The sequence below is a fragment of the Nannobrachium achirus genome (genome assembly GCF_963921795.1).
Source record: "Nannobrachium achirus genome assembly, chromosome: 5".
Classification (NCBI taxonomy): domain Eukaryota; kingdom Metazoa; phylum Chordata; class Actinopteri; order Myctophiformes; family Myctophidae; genus Nannobrachium; species Nannobrachium achirus.
This window is the reverse complement of record NC_137814.1, coordinates 1,798,750-1,821,992: the sequence shown is the minus strand read 5'-3', so window position 1 is coordinate 1,821,992 and position 23,243 is coordinate 1,798,750. Positions and strand designations below refer to the sequence as shown.

Sequence of the window (23,243 nt, the reverse complement as noted above, 5' to 3'; positions counted from 1 at the left end):
TAATTTCCCAGTAGCCTATTGGACCTTTCTAGTTTTTAATAGTTTTTAATTTCCCATTAGCCTATTGGACCTTTCTAGTTTTTAATAGTACTGTGCTCAATATTAGGACATGATTCATCTTACACTTTAAAACCCAAAAGCCATCCAACATTGTCTTTGTATCAGGTAAGCTGTTTTTAATTATGCATGATGTCATAAGCATAACATATCTTTCTAACTTTATATATTTTAGCAGCAGAGTCAAATGTACAAAATAAGCTAAAATGATTGATTAGAGGTGTGCATAGGAAAAGGTAAAGGACAGTACAGTAGAAGATCAACTAAAAGGATAAAAACCACATGGGAAAGTTGTTGAAGCAAACAAACTGAACGGATCAAAAACTCAACATTGTTAAATGTTAAATGTTGACCTGGCAGAGCCTCCCTTGATCCGTTTCTATTCAACGGTCTTTGTCGCCCCCATGTGGTTGAAACTAATTGTACAGCTGAAAGTCGTCCCACATAAAGCCACTAGTGTCCCACTCTCAAACTCAAGTCATTTTAAATTAGATGACAAAATTGTTGTGTCATCTAATTTAAAATTGAATTAGGGTCGTGCTTGGTCTTCCTCCTCGGGCCCACCTTACCGATCATCACCACGAAAGCGTGGGGTGGCTCAAAGTAGCTGACAGAGTACAGCATCTTGCAATGGGCCTGGTGTACAAGATGCACTACACCTCCAAGATACCCATGTACCTGGCAAACTACTTCCTAAAGGTCAAGGATGTTCATGATCACAACACCAGAGGCAGCTCCACTAATCAACATCAACGTAGATTTAACACTAATAGTCCGGGAGCCGTGGGGGTGAACGTGGATTTGCCTGTAAAAGTTTTTTTCTCAACTGATTCTTGTAGCTTGGGGTCACCTCTTAAGGATTCAAGATGATGACCAGTGATATCCATTGAGCATTTTTTATTATTAACCCCTTAATGCCTGAAACACAAGAAATCCACCCAGGAGGAAAATACCCAGAAAAATATTTTTTTTCTGGGTATTTAAGGAGGATCTGAGGGGTCTAACTAGGGGTTTGTCATGATGCTGAATCCATTGCAGGCATTTGTTTTGCACAAAAAACATTCCGTGGGCTAGAAATGGCCTCAGAAAACAATACACGTATGGGTGAGTATTCATGTTAGTCGAAGGCCTTTTTTCTCGTGCTAATCAGTCTAAAAAAAAATCAGTCTCAATTTTGCACAGATGTAGCTCAGGGCATGCTCTAATGATTTAGCTAGGGCGCCCGAGTCTGCGACATTCGGGGTCGCCACAGCGGCCAAATCAAGTTGTGCTCCCATCGACTTTAGTGATGAAAAGTGATGAGTCAGAGTTTTGTGCATCATGTGGAACAAAAAATTTGAAATTGATATTATCCTAGATAAAGTACCATGTTCTATCCGTCTGTCTTTCAATGTTATATGAGATACTTAAAGTGTGGTTCCTGTGGAAATAAGCCTCAGCTTTCTAGGATCTCCTTTTAGTTGTCCTTGTTCCAGCGATTTGTACTGTCATGAAACTGTACTTTTTTCTATTGAAAACTTCTAATAAATTCTTCAATCAATCAATCAATCAATCAATCAATCAATCAATCAATCAACCAATCAAAAATTGTACAATATAAATATAAGGGAGGATGTTTATAAGGAGGATGTTTATGGCTTTGGATAAGGAAATTAGGACACGCAAAACCTGTAGTTTATTACCATGCAGTAACTCTGATAACGACCTGGTCTTTAGACAGTAATTAGAATGTTAGACCACTTGTACATTTACAAAACGTTATCAAGTAAAACCTCACAAGTTTACGCTGTAAGAAAGAAGTAACGGTACTATAAAAATGTTTCCATACACTACATTGTCAATCAAGTACATTTTATTGATATAAAGCCAGATCAAAACAGTTTTTTTTACACATGACACTTAACATATAGAGCAGGTCAAAACCATCCACCAATCACCCAGCAGGGTTTCTCATGTGGTGGATCACGGCCCAAAAGAGGGTCATGAAGCGTTTGCATGCGGTCATGGAATAACTGTGTATGAGTAATTGAGTATGATGCATGTGTCATTTCTGAATCAAGTTCAACTTAAATCTGTCTTAAAAACTTTCTTACACTCTTTAAACTGTCTTACACCTGCCATGTGTGTTATCAGGATAATCAGGATCATCAGGATAATCAGGATCATCATCACCATCACCAGACATTTTTTTATTTATCCAGTCCACATATCTGTGCACGTTGGCGTAGACGCCAGGCTTGTTCCTCTGAGCACATCCTTCCCCCCAGCTCACCACACCAGAGATGTAATGAACCCCATCCTGTTCACACATCAGAGGACCACCTGAATCACCCTGGAAGGACAAACAACCACTTTAATACCACTAAAATAGAGTCAGCGCACGCACACACGCACGCATGCACGCACACGCACACACGCACACGCACACACGCACACGCACGCACGCACGCACGCACGCACGCACGCACGCACGCACGCACGCACACACTCACACACTCACTTTGCAGGTATCAACTTCTCCCTTCATGTATCCTGCACAGATCATGGTATCATCCAGACGGTCATTGTAAGCAACCTGGCATCTCTGCTTGGAGATCAAGGGAACAACAGCTTCCTTCAGCCAGATTGAAAGCTGTGTAGGCTCTGTGGGCCAAGGACACAGAGAGGCAAAAAACACCATGAGATATATTTTTGCAAGCCAAAACTTCTTTGCCTTTTCTTTTTACTATATTGAAAAATATTATTTAAAAAAATAATTTAAAATACTTCAAATAGCTGATCTGCAACACGTGAACTTGTAGATCAGCTATTTGAAATATTTTTGAAGCGGTGAAAGCCGCTTCCAAGGAGTGGCTTTGTGTGTCCCATGTCCATATATGGTCATTTCAGTCCAGAATGAACAGGTTTTTATTAAAAACAAAATGTGTGTCCCATGTCCATATATGGTCATTTCAGTCCAGAATGAACAGGTTTTATCAAAAACAAAATGTGTGTCCCATGTCCATATATGGTCATTTCAGTCCCGAATGAACAGGTTTTATCAAAAACAAAATGTGTGAACCCATGTCCATATATGGTCATTTCAGTCCAGAATGAACAGGTTTTATCTGTCCCGTACGTACAGAATATGTGTGTAGTGTCCGTCCCGGTCTGATGATTGTGTGATAGGGATGAAAGGAAGGTGTTGTTATTTTTCATTTTTTGTATTATTTCTTTAAATGCAATGATGTTTTCTTTTTGTTTCTTTTATCTTAACACATTGTATTTCCATTATGGTATTTATGTTGTAATAATATTCCTTTCCTCTTAATCATGTTCTCTTTTTCTGAATGGACTGCGGGACTTTAAGTGAATGGAGGTTCTGGATAGGGTAACTAGCGGCCATGTTGCAGCCTATGCCGTGTGGGGTTGACGTCACGGCTGGCCAATTGAGTGGCAGCTGGGCGGGACGCAGGACTATGAATGGGACGGCGCGTCTCAGTCAGAGGGAAGCAGGGGAACGGAGCAGACGTGTTGTGAGAGAGCAGAGACACCGGGGGTTCTCTGAGGAACCACGTACGCAATATAGAGACTCATGGGACTGAGTAAAGTAGCTATGCTACGCTAAGTGAGAACCATTGTGCGAACCTTATAGTTACAGCGACGGAGAGACTGGCGAGCTGGTGAGAGGAACGAACCGGTGCCTGGCCTGCTGTGAGAGAGACGAAGAGAGACGGTCCGTGCTGGCCTGCTGTGAGAGAGACGGAGAGAGACGGTCCGTGCTGGCCTGCTGTGAGAGAGACGGAGAGAGACGGTCCTGTGTGTCGCACGCCTACACCACTCACCGGCAAGCGTCTGCTTGCCGGGTGTGTAAGTACCTGTCTATCGCGACACACAAAGTTAAAGCACCGCACTCTAGGACAACCATTATGCACTTGTGAACAGATGAGCTGGCGGCCTCCTCTTGTGTGTTTCAGAATCTGCCGTGGAATTGAGACGTAGGATGTATGCTGTTGAACCCCCTCTCTGCTAAGCTGTGTGGCTATATTGGGCTCCCCGGTGCCCCCCCTTGCTATACTTATTCGTTCGGACAGACGAACACTAGTGAAGTGCTCCACGATACGCACCTTGCACTTTACTAGTAGAATTGAAGATAATATTTTAACGATTAATAAATGCTTTGAATTGTTTTATTAGTTAATGGCGCCTTTTAGAATTTAGGTTTTTCTTTTGTGTTTTATTGTTTTGTGGCGGTTAGAGGCCTCTGTCAAGGTTAATTTATAATAAAGTATTGTAACTTTGTACCCCCCTGAAAAACGTTGTGGTGTCAGTCTCTCCAGGGTGTTCGTACCCATTTATTGCTCTCCCAGCCTGGTATTACTACGAACCTGTGTCTTAGCCTAGTGGTGTGTAAACCTTTAATGGTTTGTTGGTTAAAGTCCAACTGGCGTTGTCCGGCAACAAAGGTCCCCCTTTTTCATTTGGGTTTATATAAGAACAATCATACAACAGTAATATATATATATTCCTTTAATGATAAATGGTTAATAGTATTGCATTATTATAATACAGTTATTTCTGAACGTAACAGTAAGACTGGCCCACCTTACATAATTGGCGTTGTGGTCAGCAGGACCAGGAGAGAGCAATAAGGGAGAGACTGAACGGTTATATTTTGTGTTTGTATTGAGATTTTAGGATGATGATGATGCCTGTATACCCGGGGGCCCCATGGTTGCCTAAGTTTGGAGGAACAGAAGGTGAGGAAAAGTATAAGGAGTGGAGAGAGCAGATTAAGGGGTTATTAAGCACACAGGATATTACAGAGGCAAAAAAAGTTAATATTTTGTTTAAGACGCTAACAGACGAAGCTAAACGACAAATTGTTGTGTTAGAAGAAGGGGAGCGAGACACGATAACGAAAATTCTGTGCTACCTTGATGGTCTGTACAGAGAAACAGTGCCGGTATCTAAGGTGCGTTCTCAATTCTATAGCTGTACACAGCGCCCAGACGAGAGTATTGGTTCATATATTCTGAGATTGAGGGAGCTATTCTGTAGGCTGCGGCGACCCGAACACGGCCCCTTCTGATTCCGTCCTACGAGATCAACTGCTAATGGGGTTGTCTGAAGGTCCTCTGAGCCAGGCCTTAAGAGTATATGCCCGAAGAAATCCGGATGATGACTTCGCTGCGCTACGAGAAGAAGCTGTACTTCTAGATAGTGAACATGGGAGTGTGAGAGCACCTGAAGTTACATGCCATGCTGTTAACCCTGTGCCTATTCCTAACCCTTTACAGACGGCCGAGTGGAGGAACGAATTGAAACGAGAGATCTTGGATGATGTGAAGGGCCAAATGCAGGGATTCACGAAAGAGCTAATGAACGAAATCCGTCCACTCCTGCAGCCCGCTACTGTTCCTGCACCGCCTTCGCTTAACCAACAGTATGAGCCTGTCCAGGCTGACCGCGCGCCACCGCCGCGTCACGCACCTCCTAGCCATCGGTATGTGCCGACACAGGGGAATGAATGGGATGAGACGGGTCGACCCATATGTCGCCAATGCAAACGGGCGGGCCATATTGCTAGGTTTTGCAGAACCGGCCAGCCGCCGTTAAACTAAATAGGCCTGTTGCTGAGGTCCGAGCAACAGGAGTTAAACCTCTATTAAGAGAAACTAAGGACCATGAAATGTTCATTGGCGAGTGTCCCACGATCGGGCTTACTATGGGGGGAATTTATTTACGGGGCTTATTAGATACGGGATCGCAGGTCACACTAATGCAACAGAGTTTGTTTAATAAATATTTTTCTCCGGCTAAATTGGGCAAAAAGACCCTCGTCTTTAAACTAAGAGCGGCCAATAGCCTAGAGATTCCCTATACTAGCTATGCAGTGCTAGATATGGAATTGGAGGGGGTCACTGTGCCTGGGAGGGGGGTCGTTATCATAAAAGACGAGCATTGCACGCAACCTTTGATTATCGGTATGAACGTCGTAAGTGCATGCTGGAATACCTTGTTCAAGGGGCCGGGGAAGGCTGCCTTCTCCCTGCGACAGGGGAGGGCTGCCTGGAAAAATGCGTTTGCGGCGTGTAAACAGGTGGAGGCTGTGACGAAGACAGACGGTTCGCTGGGGTACGTGTGGCCTGCTCACCGACGGAAGATCCGGGTTCCTGCCCAAAGTGAAGTCCTGGTGTGGGGTCGTACACGCCGAGGTCCAGAGGGTGGGGATTTCGAGGCTCTGTTGGAGACGCTACCCGACAGCCATAAGCTGGGGGTGGCGCGCGCTCTGGTGACCATACGGGGAGGTCAGGTTCCCGTGCGGCTGTGTAATCCACATTCATATCCACTCTGGGTGGGCCGGTACGAATGACTGGGGCAACTGTACCCGGTAGATGCCACTGATGTCCGGGGGCGCAAGGATCTGAGCCTGTCACTGGGCGAAGACGGAACGGTGGACGTCGCCTTGATCACCACCGAAGCGACTGAGCTGGAGCGGCCGCTACCTCAAGAGATGCGGGCACTGATGGAGCGCACCGACCTACGAGACGAGGAGAGAGACGAGCTGCGGGCCATGCTGTCCACCTGGGAGAGGGTGTTCGCTGCCCATGATGAGGACTTCGGCCGGACTGACGTAGTGCAGCACCAGATCCACACCGGAGATGCCCCCCCCATACGTGAGCGACATCGACCTCTGCCACCTGCAATGTATAAGGAGATGAAGACGCTGCTGAGTGACATGCTGGAGAAGGGAGTTATTGCAGAGAGCTGTAGCCCATGGGCCGCACCGATCGTGTTAGTGAAGAAAAAAGATGGTAACTGGCGTTTCTGCGTGGACTACCGCAAGCTGAATGCGATCACCCATAAAGACGCTTTTCCCTTGCCGCGTATCGAAGAGACATTGACGAGCCTAACACAGGCGAAGTGGTTCTCCACGCTCGACTTGGCCAGCGGCTATTGGCAGGTGGGAATGGATCCTCGGGACCAAGAGAAGACTGCGTTTACAACCCCTCTGGGGCTGTTTGAGTTCAAAAGAATGCCGTTTGGGTTATGTAATGCCCCTGCCACTTTTCAGAGACTGATGCAGCAGTGTTTGAGCGGACAGCTGGCTGAGTCATTATTAGTATATTTAGATGATATTATTATATACTCACCTGACTTTTCCTCTCACCTACAGCACCTGGATAGAGTGTTCCAGCGCCTGGAGAAACATGGGTTAAAGCTGCGCCTTGATAAATGTACGCTTCTTCAGCGTGAAGTGAAATTCCTGGGGCACGTCGTGGACCAGGAGGGTGTGCGCCCGGATCCCGACAAGCTGGTGGCAGTGAGAGAGTGGGTCCCCCCTGAGACGGTGCGTGGCGTCCGTGCGTTCTTGGGGTTTGCGGGGTATTACCGCCGGTTTGTGCCATCCTTTGCTGCTATAGCCCGACCCTTAAATAATTTGCTTATCGGCATTCCCAATGACGCTAAATCCCACCAGTATAAAATAGCGTGGACGGCTGACTGCCAGAAGGCTTTCGACGCGCTAAAAACAGCCCTTACGCAGGCCCCTGTTTTGGCTTACGCCGATTATAGCCAGCCATTCGTGGTGTATACTGATGCGAGTAATCGTGGCCTGGGCGCTGTATTGGCACAAATCCAAGATGGCCGAGAACGGGTTATTTCCTATGCGAGCCGGAGTCTACATCCGACGGAGCAAAACGATGCCAACTATAGCTCTTTCAAGTTAGAGCTGTTAGCCCTTAAGTGGGCCGTGACGGAAAAGTTCAAAGACTATTTGACCGGGGCCCAGTTTACCATTTATACAGATAATAACCCTGTGGCGCATCTCCACACAGCCCGTTTGGGAGCAGTAGAGCAACGCTGGGCGGCCCAGTTAGCATCCTTCACATTTGATATTAAATATCGACCGGGCAAAAGTAATGCTAACGCGGACGCCTTGTCCAGGTTCCCCGTGGAAAACGCTGGGGTGGCTATGGTGGAGTTGACGCCAGAGACTGTTCAGAGTGGGGAGGAGAGAAGTGAATGGCGTGATGCGCAGCAAAATGATGGGGATATCGCGGTGGTGGCGCAATGTGTGGCCCGCGGACGCCACCCCACGCTGAGTGAGAAGCAGAGTTGGTCCCGGGGAGCTAATCAGCTGCTGCGACAATGGGCCAAATTGGAACTGAAGAACGGTGTACTGTGCCGTAGAATCACTGATCCTTATACGCAGGAGGTGTATTATCAGCTTGTTTGTCCAGGTTCTCGACGTCAGGACGTGTGGAGAGAGGTGCATGTGGCAGCGGCGCATGCTGGAGCAGATCGGACGTTGGCCCAACTACGGCGCCGCTTCTATTGGACTGGCATGGAGGGGGAGGTACGCCGGTTCCATCAAGGGTGTGTCAACTGCAGCCTACAGAAAACGAGGGTAGAGCCCCGGGCCCCTTTACAGCCATTTAGTGTCTCTTACCCACTAGAAGTAGTTGCAATTGATTTCCTCACCCTAGGTAGGCCTGCTGACGTGTGTCAAAATATTCTGGTTGCCACTGATTTGTTCACTAGGTACAGCTGGGCTATACCCACTCGAGACCAGACAGCGCAGACTACTGTCCGCGCCCTGTGGGCTAATATTATTCAACCATTCGGATGCCCCGCCCGTTTTCATGCGGACAGAGGCCCCAATTTTGAATCTGAGTTAATGCAACAGTTATGTGCTATTTATGGCATAAGTAAGAGCCGTACGACCCCTTATCATCCGGCCGGAAATGGGGCGGCGGAACGCTGGAACCAAACGTTATTGAATTTGTTGCGCACTTTAGATGCCAACAAACAAGAACGGTGGCCTGAACATCTTTCTGAATTAGTACATGCTTATAACAATACGCCCCATAGCGCCACTGGCTATGCTCCATCTTATTTGATGTTTGGTCGTCACTTACGGCGTCCTGTTGATGTTGAATTAGGGGTGCCCCCAGTACAGACCAGGTTAAGAGTGGGGAATTGGGTACAGGACCACCAGCAGCGAATGAATGTTGCTTATCATCATGCTGGGCAGAGGATGGGTGGGGCAGCTGAGCAACGGAAACGCATCTATGATCGTAGGGCAGGTATACCTCCATTGCTACCAGGGGAACGAGTATGGGTTCGGAATAGGAATCGACAAGGGCAGGGGAAGTTGGCTCCATGGTGGGACCCTGAGCCGTTTGTAGTGATGGAAACAGTCGGGGAGGCTGGGCTGGTGTACAGGATTAGGCCAGAAAAGGGAGGCCGGGATCGAACTGTTCATCGTAACGCTTTGAAATTGTGTGTGTCCCCGCCACAGTCAACGGTGCCACCCGAGCCAGTGCCTGAAGTGAGCAGACCAGTAGTGCCGCAGTGTTATGGGTTTTTCCCTATGGGCCCACGACGTTCCGCTAGAATCAACTTGGGGCAGCCGCCTGCCAGGTATAGTCCAGTCTGAGTCGTTGCAGGGACTGCTAACGATAAAGTGGGGGGGAGTGTGATAGGGATGAAAGGAAGGTGTTGTTATTTTTCATTTTTTGTATTATTTCTTTAAATGCAATGATGTTTTCTTTTTGTTTCTTTTATTTAAACACATTGTACTTCCGTTATGGTATTTATGTTGTAATAATATTCCTCTAAATCATGTTCTCTTTTTCTGAATGGACTGCGGGACTTTAAGTGAATGGAGGTTCTGGATAGGGTAACTAGCGGCCATGTTGCAGCCTATGCCGTGTGGGGTTGACGTCACGGCTGGCCAATTGAGTGGCAGCTGGGCGGGACGCAGGACTATGAATGGGACGGCGCGTCTCAGTCAGAGGGAAGCAGGGGAACGGAGTAGACGTGTTGTGAGAGAGCAGAGACACCGGGGGTTCTCTGAGGAACCACGTACGCAATATAGAGACTCATGGGACTGAGTAAAGTAGCTATGCTACGCTAAGTGAGAACCATTGTGCGAACCTTATAGTTACAGCGACGGAGAGACTGGCGAGCTGGTGAGAGGAACGAACCGGTGCCTGGCCTGCTGTGAGAGAGACGGAGAGAGACGGTCCGTGCTGGCCTGCTGTGAGAGAGACGGAGAGAGACGGTCCTGTGTGTCGCACGCCTACACCACTCACCGGCAAGCGTCTGCTTGCCGGGTGTGTAAGTACCTGTCTATCGCGACACACAAAGTTAAAGCACCGCACTCTAGGACAACCATTATGCACTTGTGAACAGATGAGCTGGCGGCCTCCTCTTGTGTGTTTCAGAATCTGCCGTGGAATTGAGACGTAGGATGTATGCTGTTGAACCCCCTCTCTGCTAAGCTGTGTGGCTATATTGGGCTCCCCGGTGCCCCCCCTTGCTATACTTATTCGTTCGGACAGACGAACACTAGTGAAGTGCTCCACGATACGCACCTTGCACTTTACTAGTAGAATTGAAGATAATATTTTAACGATTAATAAATGCTTTGAATTGTTTTATTAGTTAATGGCGCCTTTTAGAATTTAGGTTTTTCTTTTGTGTTTTATTGTTTTGTGGCGGTTAGAGGCCTCTGTCAAGGTTAATTGTGGGCTCGCCTGGAAGGCGAGCACACGTATGTTATCTTCATTATTTATCTATCAGTCAGTCAGTCAGTATCCTCAAAACTTTGGCGCGATTCATCTCCTAAACGCTTACACCTTTAAACACCATTCAAATTTTTATGTGTTTAGCTTACTGAGGACACGTGTGCTTGTACTTTTGGTTTTGAAATGTTTTGTAGTTTAATTATAAAAAAATAAAAATGTTTAACTTTAAGCACCCAATGCATTTTCAATGGGTTTAGTGAGTGGAGACAGAGTGAGACATGGGAAAGGGACCCATGTTTATATTAAGTCGCTGTGGCTGCAATATTCACACTTCAGATATGCTATTTATATCAATGCGTTCACACAGGTCTGGTGTCTGATTTGATCCAAATGTCTAAGCTGTGTGATGTATAAAACTATAGTTATAGTTAAAACTATAAATAAATGTCCCTCTACACTCTACTGATTGACACAGCTGTGATTAAAGGCTTGGCTGTCATTGGCTGTTCTGTGGTGATGTAGCCTTACATAAGTCGGCCCTGCAGTGACAATGCGAAAGTCTCGGCAGAGGCGTCTTAATGTAAGGCTAGTGGTGCTGCAAAGTAACCAAGTACATTTACGCAAGTATATACAAGTACTTGTACCTACAGTACAATTTTTAGGTACTTTTACTCTACTTTCCATTTTTGTTACATATACTCTACTATAAATACAGCATTTGACAGCTTCAGTTACTTGTTATTTTGCAGATTTTATTATTAATAAAAAAACATAGATGGACCACTTAATACTGCTATGAAGTTGATCTACAATGTGCACGCACACGCACGCACGCACGCGCACGCACGCACGCACGCACGCACGCACACACACACACACACACACACACACACACACACACACACACACACACACACACACACACACAAACAACTGTTACTGTGGAGACGTTTGCTTGTATTTGTCTTTGAGACATGTTTTGTAGTGTTTTAGAAATTTTACTTAAAAAGAATAAGGGATTATTCTAAGTTATAGTTTTGCTTAGGCTTGCAACCCAATTGTTTGGCTACAAATCGGGAAAAATGGTCTACATTTTTTGTGCTGGATGTGCTCTAATTTGTGCAGTTGAAATCATCAATTGTGCTTTTATATATATTTATATATATAAATATTTATATGGTTATGAATTAGCAGATTTAGCAGCAGTATACTGATTGCCGGTGAACACAGAATCAAAAATGTAGATCTAGAACACATAGAATATGTACAGTAAGGTTCAGTAGAGTACAGTAAAAGTACAGTAAGGTTCAGTAGAGTACAGTAAAGTACAGTAAGGTACAGTAGTGTACATTAAAGTACAGTACAGTAAGGTACAGTAGAGTACATTAAAGTACAGTACAGTAAGGTATAGTAAGGTACAGTAGAGTACATTAAAGTACAGTACAGTAAGGTACAGTAAAGTACAGTACAGTACAGCACAGTAAGGTACAGTAAAGTGCAGTAGAGTACAGTACAGTAAGTTACAGTACAGTAAGGTACAGTAGTGTACAGTCAAGTACAGTACAGTAAGGTACAGTAGAGTACAGCGAAGTACAGTACAGTAAGGTACAGTACTGTACATACATACACAGGGTATAGCTGCTCAGATTCACCGCTCCACTTCGAACAGGCCGGACTGGGCCCGTCAGTAAAATGAAAGAGAGCATTGCCTGGGCCTGTCAGTAAAATGAAAGAGAGCATTGCCTGGGAACTTGACACTTTTACTATTATTGTTTTGGGTTGGAAGCGAGCCCACACTGTTTCGAAGGAACAGTTTTTCTAGTTTATAATAAAGTATTGTAACTTTGTACCCCCCTGAAAAACGTTGTGGTGTCAGTCTCTCCAGGGTGTTCGTACCCATTTATTGCTCTCCCAGCCTGGTATTACTACGAACCTGTGTCTTAGCCTAGTGGTGTGTAAACCTTTAATGGTTTGTTGGTTAAAGTCCAACTGGCGTTGTCCGGCAACAAAGGTCCCCCTTTTTCATTTGGGTTTATATAAGAACAATCATACAACAGTAATATATATATATTCTTTTAATGATAAATGGTTAATAGTATTGCATTATTATAATACAGTTATTTCTGAACGTAACAGTAAGACTGGCCCACCTTACAATTGGATACTTTGAGGATTGGTCAAGCTTCACATGACAATTCGGTCCTCCAGATAAAATCATTCATTCATTCAGAATATAAAGAATGTACAGATCACAGAGTTCATAACTCTAGAACACATAGAATAAAAGTTCACCGCTTCACTTCGAACCGAGGTTTGATTTTTAAAGTGTTTTTCATAAGTTTGATCATGTGTAGATACATACCATATGTGTAGTTAGATACATACCATTTGGGGTTTTTATTGGTTTAGTGTGACCCCATCCAGAGACCACACACTCCTTGTCATCGGGGAACAGTTGCTTTGGCAGACAGGCAGTTTTAACATAGCGGGTTTCATTGGCACAGAATGGCTTTTCCGTGAAGTTCAGCTGGAGTAAAGCTGACACACAGAATGGTTCATAAGTATATCTCTGATTAACATGTGGTGGCAGAAATGTATAGATCGCCAAATATATGCTTGGCCCTCCATTCAAACTCGTTTGGAGTCATTTGTCAACTAGCTTTCACAGTGCATGTGCTGATTCAACTCAACTACAGCTGTCAAGCAGCTGAGTTGTCTGCCCCATGCTTACTTCTAGTCTGTCAGCAAACCTGTACTGTGTGGAACTATTTGTATGTTGCCCCTTTTTGGTAGCACTTTACAATAAGGTGCCCTTAATAAAGATTTATTAACAGTTAATAAGATACTTATTAACTTGTTAACTCTAATAAAAACATTATAAACTGTATAATATGAATCTTATAAACATTAATAAACTACTTATAAGATACTTATAAACCTTATACTTAATACAGCTTAATAAAAGATTAATAAGAACGTTTTAACGACTTAATTAAACATTTATACGATGCTTAATTAAACATTTATACGACGCTTAATTAAACATTAATAAATAACGTATAAGTCAGCTTTAAACCTTATTATATGTTTATACATGTTAATAAATGAATAATAAGAAGGTCAAATAACCTTAATTAACACTTAACAAACTATATGAAAAGGTACGGTTAATTAACAACTTATAATTAACCAATAAACCCTATTATATTTTAATATAGGTTAATAAACCATCTTAATTACTACCAATATTGTATCAACTATTCATAAGATACTTAATTAACAATTAATAATCTGTATTTATAGATTCATTATGAATACTATATAACAATATATGCATTGTTAATACGTTACTTAATTAACAACTGTTGTAAGTGGAATAATATTGTATAAACAATAACAAGTCCTAAATAGATTTCTTATTAACATTGAGACAGTGCATTATTAACATTAATACATTCTTTATTGAGCATTCATTAACACGTTAATTAGGCCTTTTGTGGGTACCTGTTGTAAAGTGGGAACCCTTTCTTTATAAGACCATGTTTAGAATAGCATATCTGTTAGAATGAGAGTATAAGAACTGTCTGAAATTGAGATCGTGGAGGCTTTTGCCCCACGGGCCCAAGCTCTGGCCATGAAGGCCAGAGCTCTGTCTTTTGTGAATGCTGTTACTCTGTTGCTGATATCTTCAATAAATTGTCAACTTCACCCTGACTGGATATTAATGTTTTTCCACCATAAACATGCATTCCATTACAACATAATACCAGCTTATTTAAATGCTGCTGATAATTATCTTAACTTTTCAGCGCCACTAGTTTGTTTATGTACGGTATTAGGATCCCCACAGAGCAACCAAGCAAACAGAGAATAGAAAACTGTTGCCCTACCTGACACAATACCATTTACTGAAACATATTCACTGGCTTTCTTTAAAACCACTCATTCATAATTGACTGACTGTGTCAACGGCAATCTAGAAATACACCTAAAGCAGAAGTCTTATGTCTGGCAGTATATATTTGATCAACATGTTGTAATAAAGCCATGTAAGAGGAATGTTTCTCTCTGAAACTGTACTGTTGTTCATGACACCATGGCCTCACCAACGTCACTATTGAGAGCGATGCGTGAACCATTGCTGCACAATTCCCTGTAATCCCCATGAACGATGGCTCTCAGCAAAGGGATGACCTGGTCAATGTCGTCTTCACGTTCCATAATGTTCACTCCTCCCAGGACCACCTGTATCTCTGTGGAGTCCTTACTGTAGAAACAACCATCATTCATTAAGACCACCTGCATGTTACTGTAGAAACAACCATCATTCATTAAGACCACCTGCATGTTACTGTAGAAACAACCATCATTCATTAAGACCACCTGCATGTTACTGTAGAAACAACCAGTCATTCATTAAGACCACCTGCATGTTACTGTAGAAACAACCATCATTCATTAAGACCAACTGCATGTTACTGTAGAAACAACCATCATTCATTAAGACCACCTGCATGTTACTGTAGAAACAACCAGTCATTCATTAAGACCACCTGCATGTTACTGTAGAAACAACCATCATTCATTAAGACCAACTGCATGTTACTGTAGAAACAACCATCATTCATTAAGACCACCTGCATGTTACTGTAGAAACAACCAGTCATTCATTAAGACCACCTGCATGTTACTGTAGAAACAACCATCATTCATTAAGACCACCTGCATCTCCTTGGAACTGTTACTGAAGACATTTTCCACACCTCAATTGCACCTCATTGGCTAAGGCCCTGCCTTTGTACTGTCTTGATGGAACTCACTATATACAGTAAATAACTGCCTTTATACTGTCTGCAACGGAACTCACTATATAAATAATGAAGACAACATAGTGTTCTCGCCTTTCAAGGTGAGCCTACAACTAAAGGTTCTAGTAGAAATCAGTGCCCATTTAAGTAGATCTCTGTATGTCATTCCTTGTCCATTTTATGCCCATGTGTTTTTTGTAGTGACATAACTCCAATCTCTACTGGGTTAATTAGCACCATAATTACACTCATAACACATAATAACACTATTGAGTTGTTTTTGTTCAAGGCAAGCCTTGAACATGTACTATATCGCCTTTTTAGTTTCTGTCATTGAATATCACCATCAAACATGAATTTAGTTTAGTTTAGCTTACATGCAGTGAGCAGCAGTGAGAACCCAACAGGAAGCAATGAGGACTCCTCCACATTTGTGTTGGAACGATTCAGATGAACCATTAGCTCTGCGCTGCACGGAGGCCTGCCATGGATGATCCCCATGAAGGGTCCTCCTGCCTCCCACCACCCTGGCATTATCATGAGGCTCAGGTCTGATGTACTGGGGTCTGCCACACTCGGGGAACAGGACTGGACAAGATGGAGACATGAAGCATAATCTGTGTGTGTACATGTGCTGATGTGCATGTGACAGACGTCATTCTCTTTAACTCACTCAATGCCAAGTGCCAAAATGGCTCCAAGGTAGATGTGCCATGATTTTGTATGTTTTTCTTTACTATGCAATGAAAAAAAAATGTTTTTTTTTTTTTTTTTTTTTTTATAATTTTTATCCCCACAAAAACAGACACAGTTGTTGTGATTCAGTGGCAAAACGAATGTTGTCAATCAGACAAATGGTTCCAGAGATAGAGCTGTTTGAATAAAAAAAAAGTGTCCATCCACTAGAATGAACACACATTTTCACACATTTTCTCAATCAGCTAAACGAGGGAGCCAACACACAAACAGAGAAAAGCATCTCTCTGATCTCAGGTCATTTTGACATCAAAAAGGAAAAAAAAAAAAAAAAAAAAAAAAGACGTCATTGGCACACAGGGCCCATTGAAAAAAGCAGTCATGAGACGTCATTGGCATGGGAGTGTGGTCAGCTAGCCAGAACAAACTAACACGCTTTTCAATACTTATGTATACTGTACAGTATATAGATTCATGTGAGCTAGGAACTATCATCAAGACAAATATCACCAAGACTTGGCTCTTAATTTTTAGATTTTTGGCATGGTATTACTGTAGGTATGGGCAAGAGGTTCTAAAACCATTGCAAACGAGTTGGGCTCGCCCTCTAGTGGTCGATTTGCAGTGAATCCAATACAATATAGGTTGGTATATGGTTGAAACCCCAAATAATCCATAGGAGAGATGTTCCAATGGATTCTGTTACTTGGGTATGCTTAAGAGAATGTTGTCCTAGTAGGTAATCTTGTTATTATCTCTCCAAAAAGTCGTCTGGGTGTTTTTTTGTTTGTTTCCTAAACTGTCTCACAAGACGTCTGGGTGCTGTTGACCAAATGCGCACCAGAGGTCTCACAAGACACGATTTCAATCCTGTTATCTGTTAGTTTGTTGCAGTAAATGAGACTACGATGAACATAATTACTTGCCACAATTAAACAGGGCATAAATTAAAAATGTCCGACCAATAGGGCTGATTACCGAAGTCGATACTTTTTTTTATATCGAACGCATGACGTCGATACTATCAAGTATTATTTCCGCATTAAACTAACAATACTCTTGAACGCGGGTGCGTTCAAGAGTGTGTATATTCTATTGCTGACAAACACTTGTATATTTATAGAATAGCAGCCACATGAAAATGGTTGAACTACTGTCATAGACGGCCTTAATAACCTATAGAAAAAGGTAAATAATAATAGCCTAATAATAATGATAAATAAAAAGTATCGAAACCGGTATCGAAAAAGGTATTGTATGGATTCCCATGGTATCACGCATCATATCGATTCAAAGGTGAAAGTTACCCATCTCTACCATTAAATAAGATGCTCACGTTCACAGGAGGGTGCAGGTATCCAAGCTGCTCTGTTATGCACTGTTGCACATCGAGGAGGTAAATGTTGAGAAGGTTTGAACTCCCTGTTACACTCAAAGCTCAGGGTTTCATCTTTCTGGTACTCAGGTTTACGGTCCAGGACTGCTCCATTTATAATCACTGGTGCTGAACAGTTGACCCCTGTTGAAGAATGCACAAAATGTTGTTTCACAGTGTATATTGGTAGTGGTTCTATTGGGTGTGTCTCCATGAATTCAGGGCTTCTTGTAGTAACTGTACTACATCAGGTAGTAACTATACTACTGTAAATCAGTAACTGATGGAACTAAAACATGTAACATGTATTTCTCCCCTAAATCATATATAAAATATCATATGAAATTGAAACCTGCTATTGACCAATGCATTTCTGCATTTTTTTTTCTTGTCATGTTTTTTTTCTTTTAAAGAGAAATAAATATCTGAAAAATATCCATACTCGTGTGGCTGGTGCCTAAGATTCATTGAAAACACCAGTGCTTGGTTCTGGTGACTGATAATTACCTGAACAGATGACCTCCAGTCTGTCCACAGAACTAACAAACTTCAAAGTTACACACTCCCTCAGTGAAGATTCAGAACCGTTACAGGAAGATGTAATCCACCATACAGGTTGACGTTCAGAACCATGACTCCATTTTGTGTCAACAGCAGAGCCACAGTTCAACTGTTTACACACTGCAGATGATGAGTTCTGGTTCCAGATAGATGCTAAGTCAGCTGCTGGTTTCCAATCTCCCTGGTGTTTCAATTCCAGTGTACCAGCACAGTGACTGGTTCCTCCCACCAACCTGACATAATACTCTGTACAGAGACAAGAATATGCAGTAAAAACTATTACGAAGAAACCTTTTAGCTTACAATGATGTGTAGTTGTTTGTTAATGTTTGTTTACCTGTTTTGTGGACTGTTGGTTGAACCTGGAGAGCTGAAGAGAAATTATTAATGAGATTAAATTAATGAGTTTGAGTGTAATCAATACAACAACAAAACAAACACGGCTGGCATGGTGATTTGGTGATATAGTAACCTTCACCAACAAGCGAGCAGCTCATAGACTGTAACAATATGGACTAAGAGCTCTTAGACTGTAAACAATATGGACTAAGATCTCTTAGACTAAACAATATGGACTAAGAGCTCTTAGACTGTAAACAATATGGACTAAGAGCTCTTAGACTGTAAACAATATGGACTAAGAGCTATTAGACTGTAAACAATATGGACTAAGAGCTCTTACCATTGAAATCAATGTAATTAAAATCGCTAAAACAATAGAAAGCAGTAAAAGAAAACATTTTAAGACTCATCTTTTCTTTTCTCTAATTACAATCTAAAATATGAACCCTTGTTGTAAAAACAAGGTTGTCCTTTAAGGCGGCCAGAGTCCTAGAGTATCACAACACCACTTGAGGTCTTGTACATTGAAGCTTCCTGACCTAGTTGCGTTCAAAACCGCTCAACTAATGTTTAAAGCAAGAAACAAACTGCTCCCAGCGAACGTTCTGGCTTTGTTTACTGATAGGGAGGGTGGCTATGACCTCAGATGGGAACTAAATTTCAAACAAGCAAGTGCTCAGACCACCCGTAAGAGTATGTGCATTTCAGTTTGTGGAGTTAAGATCTGGAACAGTTTGACAGAAGATATCAAACATAGCAAAAATATTTTAAAAAATGACTCAAATACAATATCCTGGCTAAATACAGTATAATACAATCTTCCTCAAATTACTTTTGTCAGTCTGTGAAGTTTTTTTCTATTTTTCATCAAATTGTCTGTAATCCAGTATCTGGCTTAAAGTCCTGTTCGCAATTTGATGTTAGGGGAGTTTCTCACCTGAACTGAGTCAGTGGGTCCCTAGACATGAAAAATCACGGAGGTGCTCGTCCGCCATAGTGGCACGAATGGCGCAATGGCCAAATCAAATATGGCTGCCATCGGCTATGATGAAAAGCCAACTTTTCTGTTTCTGGGTGTATATGCACATGTAATACCTCTATTTGGACTAATTGTGGTATGGGGAATTCATTTCTGATATTGTTGACCATTTTGTGTGATTTGAACCACAAAAGGTCATGGTCAAGGTCATTTTGCTATTCCGAAGACCGTGGGCCATAACTTGGCCATTGTTAGGAGTAAAAACAGCTGCAGTAGGTCTAAATCAACTAAAACATGTATAATTCATTTTTTTTACCATTAAGGATCATCTTGTCTTTGAAATATCAATGTCAATGCCATTTTTCAAAAACGATTTTGTTCATTACTTGCACTTTTATAGTATTTTTGCAAGTTTGTTAATATTTTATAGTAAGTAACAATGTTTATAACAAAAGACATACTAGTGAGAAATACAACAAGTAAACATCCACATTTAACTTTAAAGGGGGGTTTTAAAAGGGTGTTTAAATAAGCAAATAAGACTATTTACGAATAAAAGTGAAAAATAAAATCACACAACAAAAGCACATACAAAATTAAATAACAATTTCCCTCAAAGTCCACCATATTGTGATTGTGTGCATCCAAGTTAGTATGATGTGTTTTTACATGATGTATTTGCCATTGTTCCATGGCAAAATATGATGCACCGATATCCATCAGCAAGGCAGCCATATCCTCGAGAGTCGAATGTTCCATTGGTTCTAGTCTTTCCTCAGGTTCCTTGGCTGTTGCAAGCAGGTGGCAAGACATGCACTAGAAAGGTGCCTTGTTGGTCTCAGCAGTTGTACTTCTCTGCTACCAATGCTGTGTCTTGTTCTGTCAAGGCCTCTCCAAAGTTTGTTAGATATTGTATTCGGTCAGAAGCCATAGCTGCATGCTTAGCCCCCACCTGGCCCATGCAGTCATCTCCAGTTTCCAAGGCATATGTCCCCTGATCACTGTCTTGGCTAGTGGTGCTCCAAGATGAGAGACTGCTTGATGCTGTAGAAGCATGTGCCGCTGCACACCTAGTGCCATACTGCTACCAGATCTACTTAATCCCCAGTGCTTGGAAGTATCACTACGACAACTCTCTGGGGTCCACTCATAATCCTGGCGACCCATTATTCCCTCCATTAGGTTAGGGTTATGGGTAGGTTTAGTTATAATAGGGCCAGTTGACTCCACATGTATCATCAGCTTGGTGACAGCCTCCTCAATCTAGTTCAATCTTTGGGATCTCTTCACCTCCAGGACCTTTTGCAGGGAGCCACTCATCATCATCAGAGATAACAGAGTCGACAGACGCACCCATCCCTCATTAACTTTACAAATTCTGGGTGTCTGAAGAGAACAAACAGCTCTCCAGCTGTGTGTTCGGAATATGGTGTCCATTCAAGCTTGTGGCGATGTAGGTAGAACGGCTGCCTTGGAATCTGAAGGTTCCAGGGTCGATTTCTGGCTCCTCCTGCTTATTTGTCGAAGTATCCTTAATTAAGCAAGACACTGAACCCCTAACTGCTCCAGATGAGCACCTTGCATGGTTTCATGGTGTGAATGTATGTGTGAATGTGTGTGTTAATGGGCGAATGTGAAATACATTGTACAGCGCTTTGGAGAAGAGCGCTGTATAGTGTAAATGCAGTACATTTACCATTATCAGCTCTGTTGTCTCTGTTGATGATGTCGCTAGTGGAGAAGAGATCCCAGACATCTTGAATAGTATTGAGGAGGCTGACACCTGGTGCATGTACAGCATCCATTATAACTAAGCCTATCCCTAACCTTCACTAACTTAATGGTCGGAATAACGGGATGTCGGAACTATGAGCGGACCCCAGAGAGTTGTTGTCTCCTTCACATTACTGCTATACTACACCCCATATTTCCAAGCACTGGGGATGAAGGAGATCTGGCAGCAGTATGGCACTGGTGAGACTCACTTCCACTGCATCAAGCAGTCTCATCTTGGAGCACCACTAGCCAAGACAGTGATCAAGGCACATATGCCTTGGAGACAGGAGATGACTGCATGGGCCAGGTGAGGAATAAACAGGTAGTTATGGCTTTTGACCGAGTACAATATCTAACAAACTTTGGAGAGGCAAAGACCTTGACAGAACAAGACACAGTATTGGTAGCAGAGAAGTACAACTGCTGAGACCAACAAGGCAACTTTCTAGCGCATTTCTTGCCACCTGCTTGCAACAGCCAAGGAACCTGAGGAAAGACTAGAACCAATGGAACATGGAACAGGGCATGACATAAAGGCTTGTCCTGTTGTCCGGGACAAGTGCCCATACTATGGAGTGGAGGGAGCAAGGGGGGTCATTAGCCGTCCTTTTGTTATTATTTCAATGTATGACATCTTTATCCGGACAAGTGACTTTTGTCCTCGGACAAGTGAATGGGAAATATACTTGTCCAAAGGACAACTGCCTCAAAAAGTCAATGTCAAGCTCTGATGGATGGAAGGAGCACTTTGACTTTAGTACACTCCTGCCATGTCTGAAGCAAGACACTCGACACTGATAGAGTTCTGTGCATCATATTTTGCCATGGGACAATGACAAATCCATCCTTTAAAAACACCTCATACTAACTTGCATGCACACAATCACAATATGGTGCACTTTGAGGGAAATTGTTATTTATTTTGGGTGTGATTTTGTTGTTTTATTCGTAAATAGTCTTATTTGCTCATTTAAACACCCATTTAAAACCACCCTTTAAAGTTAAATGTGGATGTTTACTTGTTGTATTTTACACTGGTATGTCTTTTGTTATAAACAAAACAAACTTACTATAAAATAGTAACAAACTTACAAAAAATACTATAAAAGTGCAAGTAATGAACAAAATCGTTTTTGAAAAATGGCATTGACATTGATATTTCAAAGACAAGATGATCCTTAATGGTCAAAACAATGTCAGAAATGAATTATACATGTTAGCATTAGTTGATTTAGACCTACTGCAGCTGTTTGTACTCCTAACAATGGCCAAGTTATGGCCCACGGTCTTTGGAATAGCAAAATGACCTTGACCATGACCTTTTGAGGTCCAAATCACCCAAAATGGTCAAAACAATATCAGAAATGAATTCCCCATACCACAATTAGTCCAAATAGAGGTATTACATGTGCATATACACCCAGAAACACAAAAGTTGGATTTTCATCATAGCCGATGGCAGCCATATTTGATTTGGCCATTGCGCCATTCGTGCCACTATGGCGGACGAGCACCGCGGTGATTTTTCATGTCTAGGGACCCACTGACTGAGTTCAGGTGAGAAACTCCCCTAACAAATTACCAAAGTACATTTATTAATTTATCCATTTACAGTTATCCATATATTACTTTATTTCATTATCATTATTATTCTCATTATCATTATCACTAGAAGGTAAAATTGTATACTCTTATAACATTTCTGATTCCTGAATTGCTATCTTCATTCTTTTCTCATATCTGCTATTAGGCTGATGTATCCTTACATTTTAAACACTTCAATAACTAATCAATGTATCATAAGCTTTCAGCTACAGCCTATTCCTTTTGATCACCTGTAACAATTACTCAGTGGATGTATGACCAGTATAAATGTATTCGAGTGATCAGATCAAATAAACTAAACTAAACTAAAAACTAAAACTCCTAAAAAAAACCTCTTGAATCCTCAGATGTCAGATGAAAACTCTTGAACGTGTGGTCTCTAACCAGCTTTCTCTCCATCTCTCACAGAACAACCTGTTGGACCCCAAACAGTTGGGATTTAAACTGGCCCATTCCACAGAAACAGCACTCCTAGCAGTCACAGTGCCTAGCAGTGCCCAGGCTGCCTCACACTCTGCAGTCCAGAT

The 23,243-nt window shown here is 42.4% G+C and overlaps 1 protein-coding gene across 4 annotated transcripts in view; it reads right to left on the bottom strand.

Moving 5' to 3' along the window:
• Nucleotides 1-1,903: 1,903 nt before the first annotated feature.
• LOC308284506 (scavenger receptor cysteine-rich type 1 protein M130-like) overlaps nt 1,904-23,243 on the bottom strand; it is a 63,706-nt gene continuing 42,366 nt past the window's right edge. For all 4 annotated transcript variants that reach the window (XM_080725140.1, XM_080725142.1, XM_080725141.1 and 1 more), the window contains 8 exons: nt 18,352-18,384; nt 17,961-18,260; nt 17,415-17,597; nt 15,760-15,970; nt 14,681-14,841; nt 12,960-13,112; nt 2,558-2,700; nt 1,904-2,389 (listed from right to left, as the gene is read on the bottom strand). In XM_080725140.1, the coding sequence (XP_080581266.1) occupies nt 2,156-2,389; nt 2,558-2,700; nt 12,960-13,112; nt 14,681-14,841; nt 15,760-15,970; nt 17,415-17,597; nt 17,961-18,260; nt 18,352-18,384 (1,418 nt within the window). In that variant the 3' untranslated portion in view covers nt 1,904-2,155. The remainder of the gene's footprint in view (nt 2,390-2,557; nt 2,701-12,959; nt 13,113-14,680; nt 14,842-15,759; nt 15,971-17,414; nt 17,598-17,960; nt 18,261-18,351; nt 18,385-23,243) is intronic.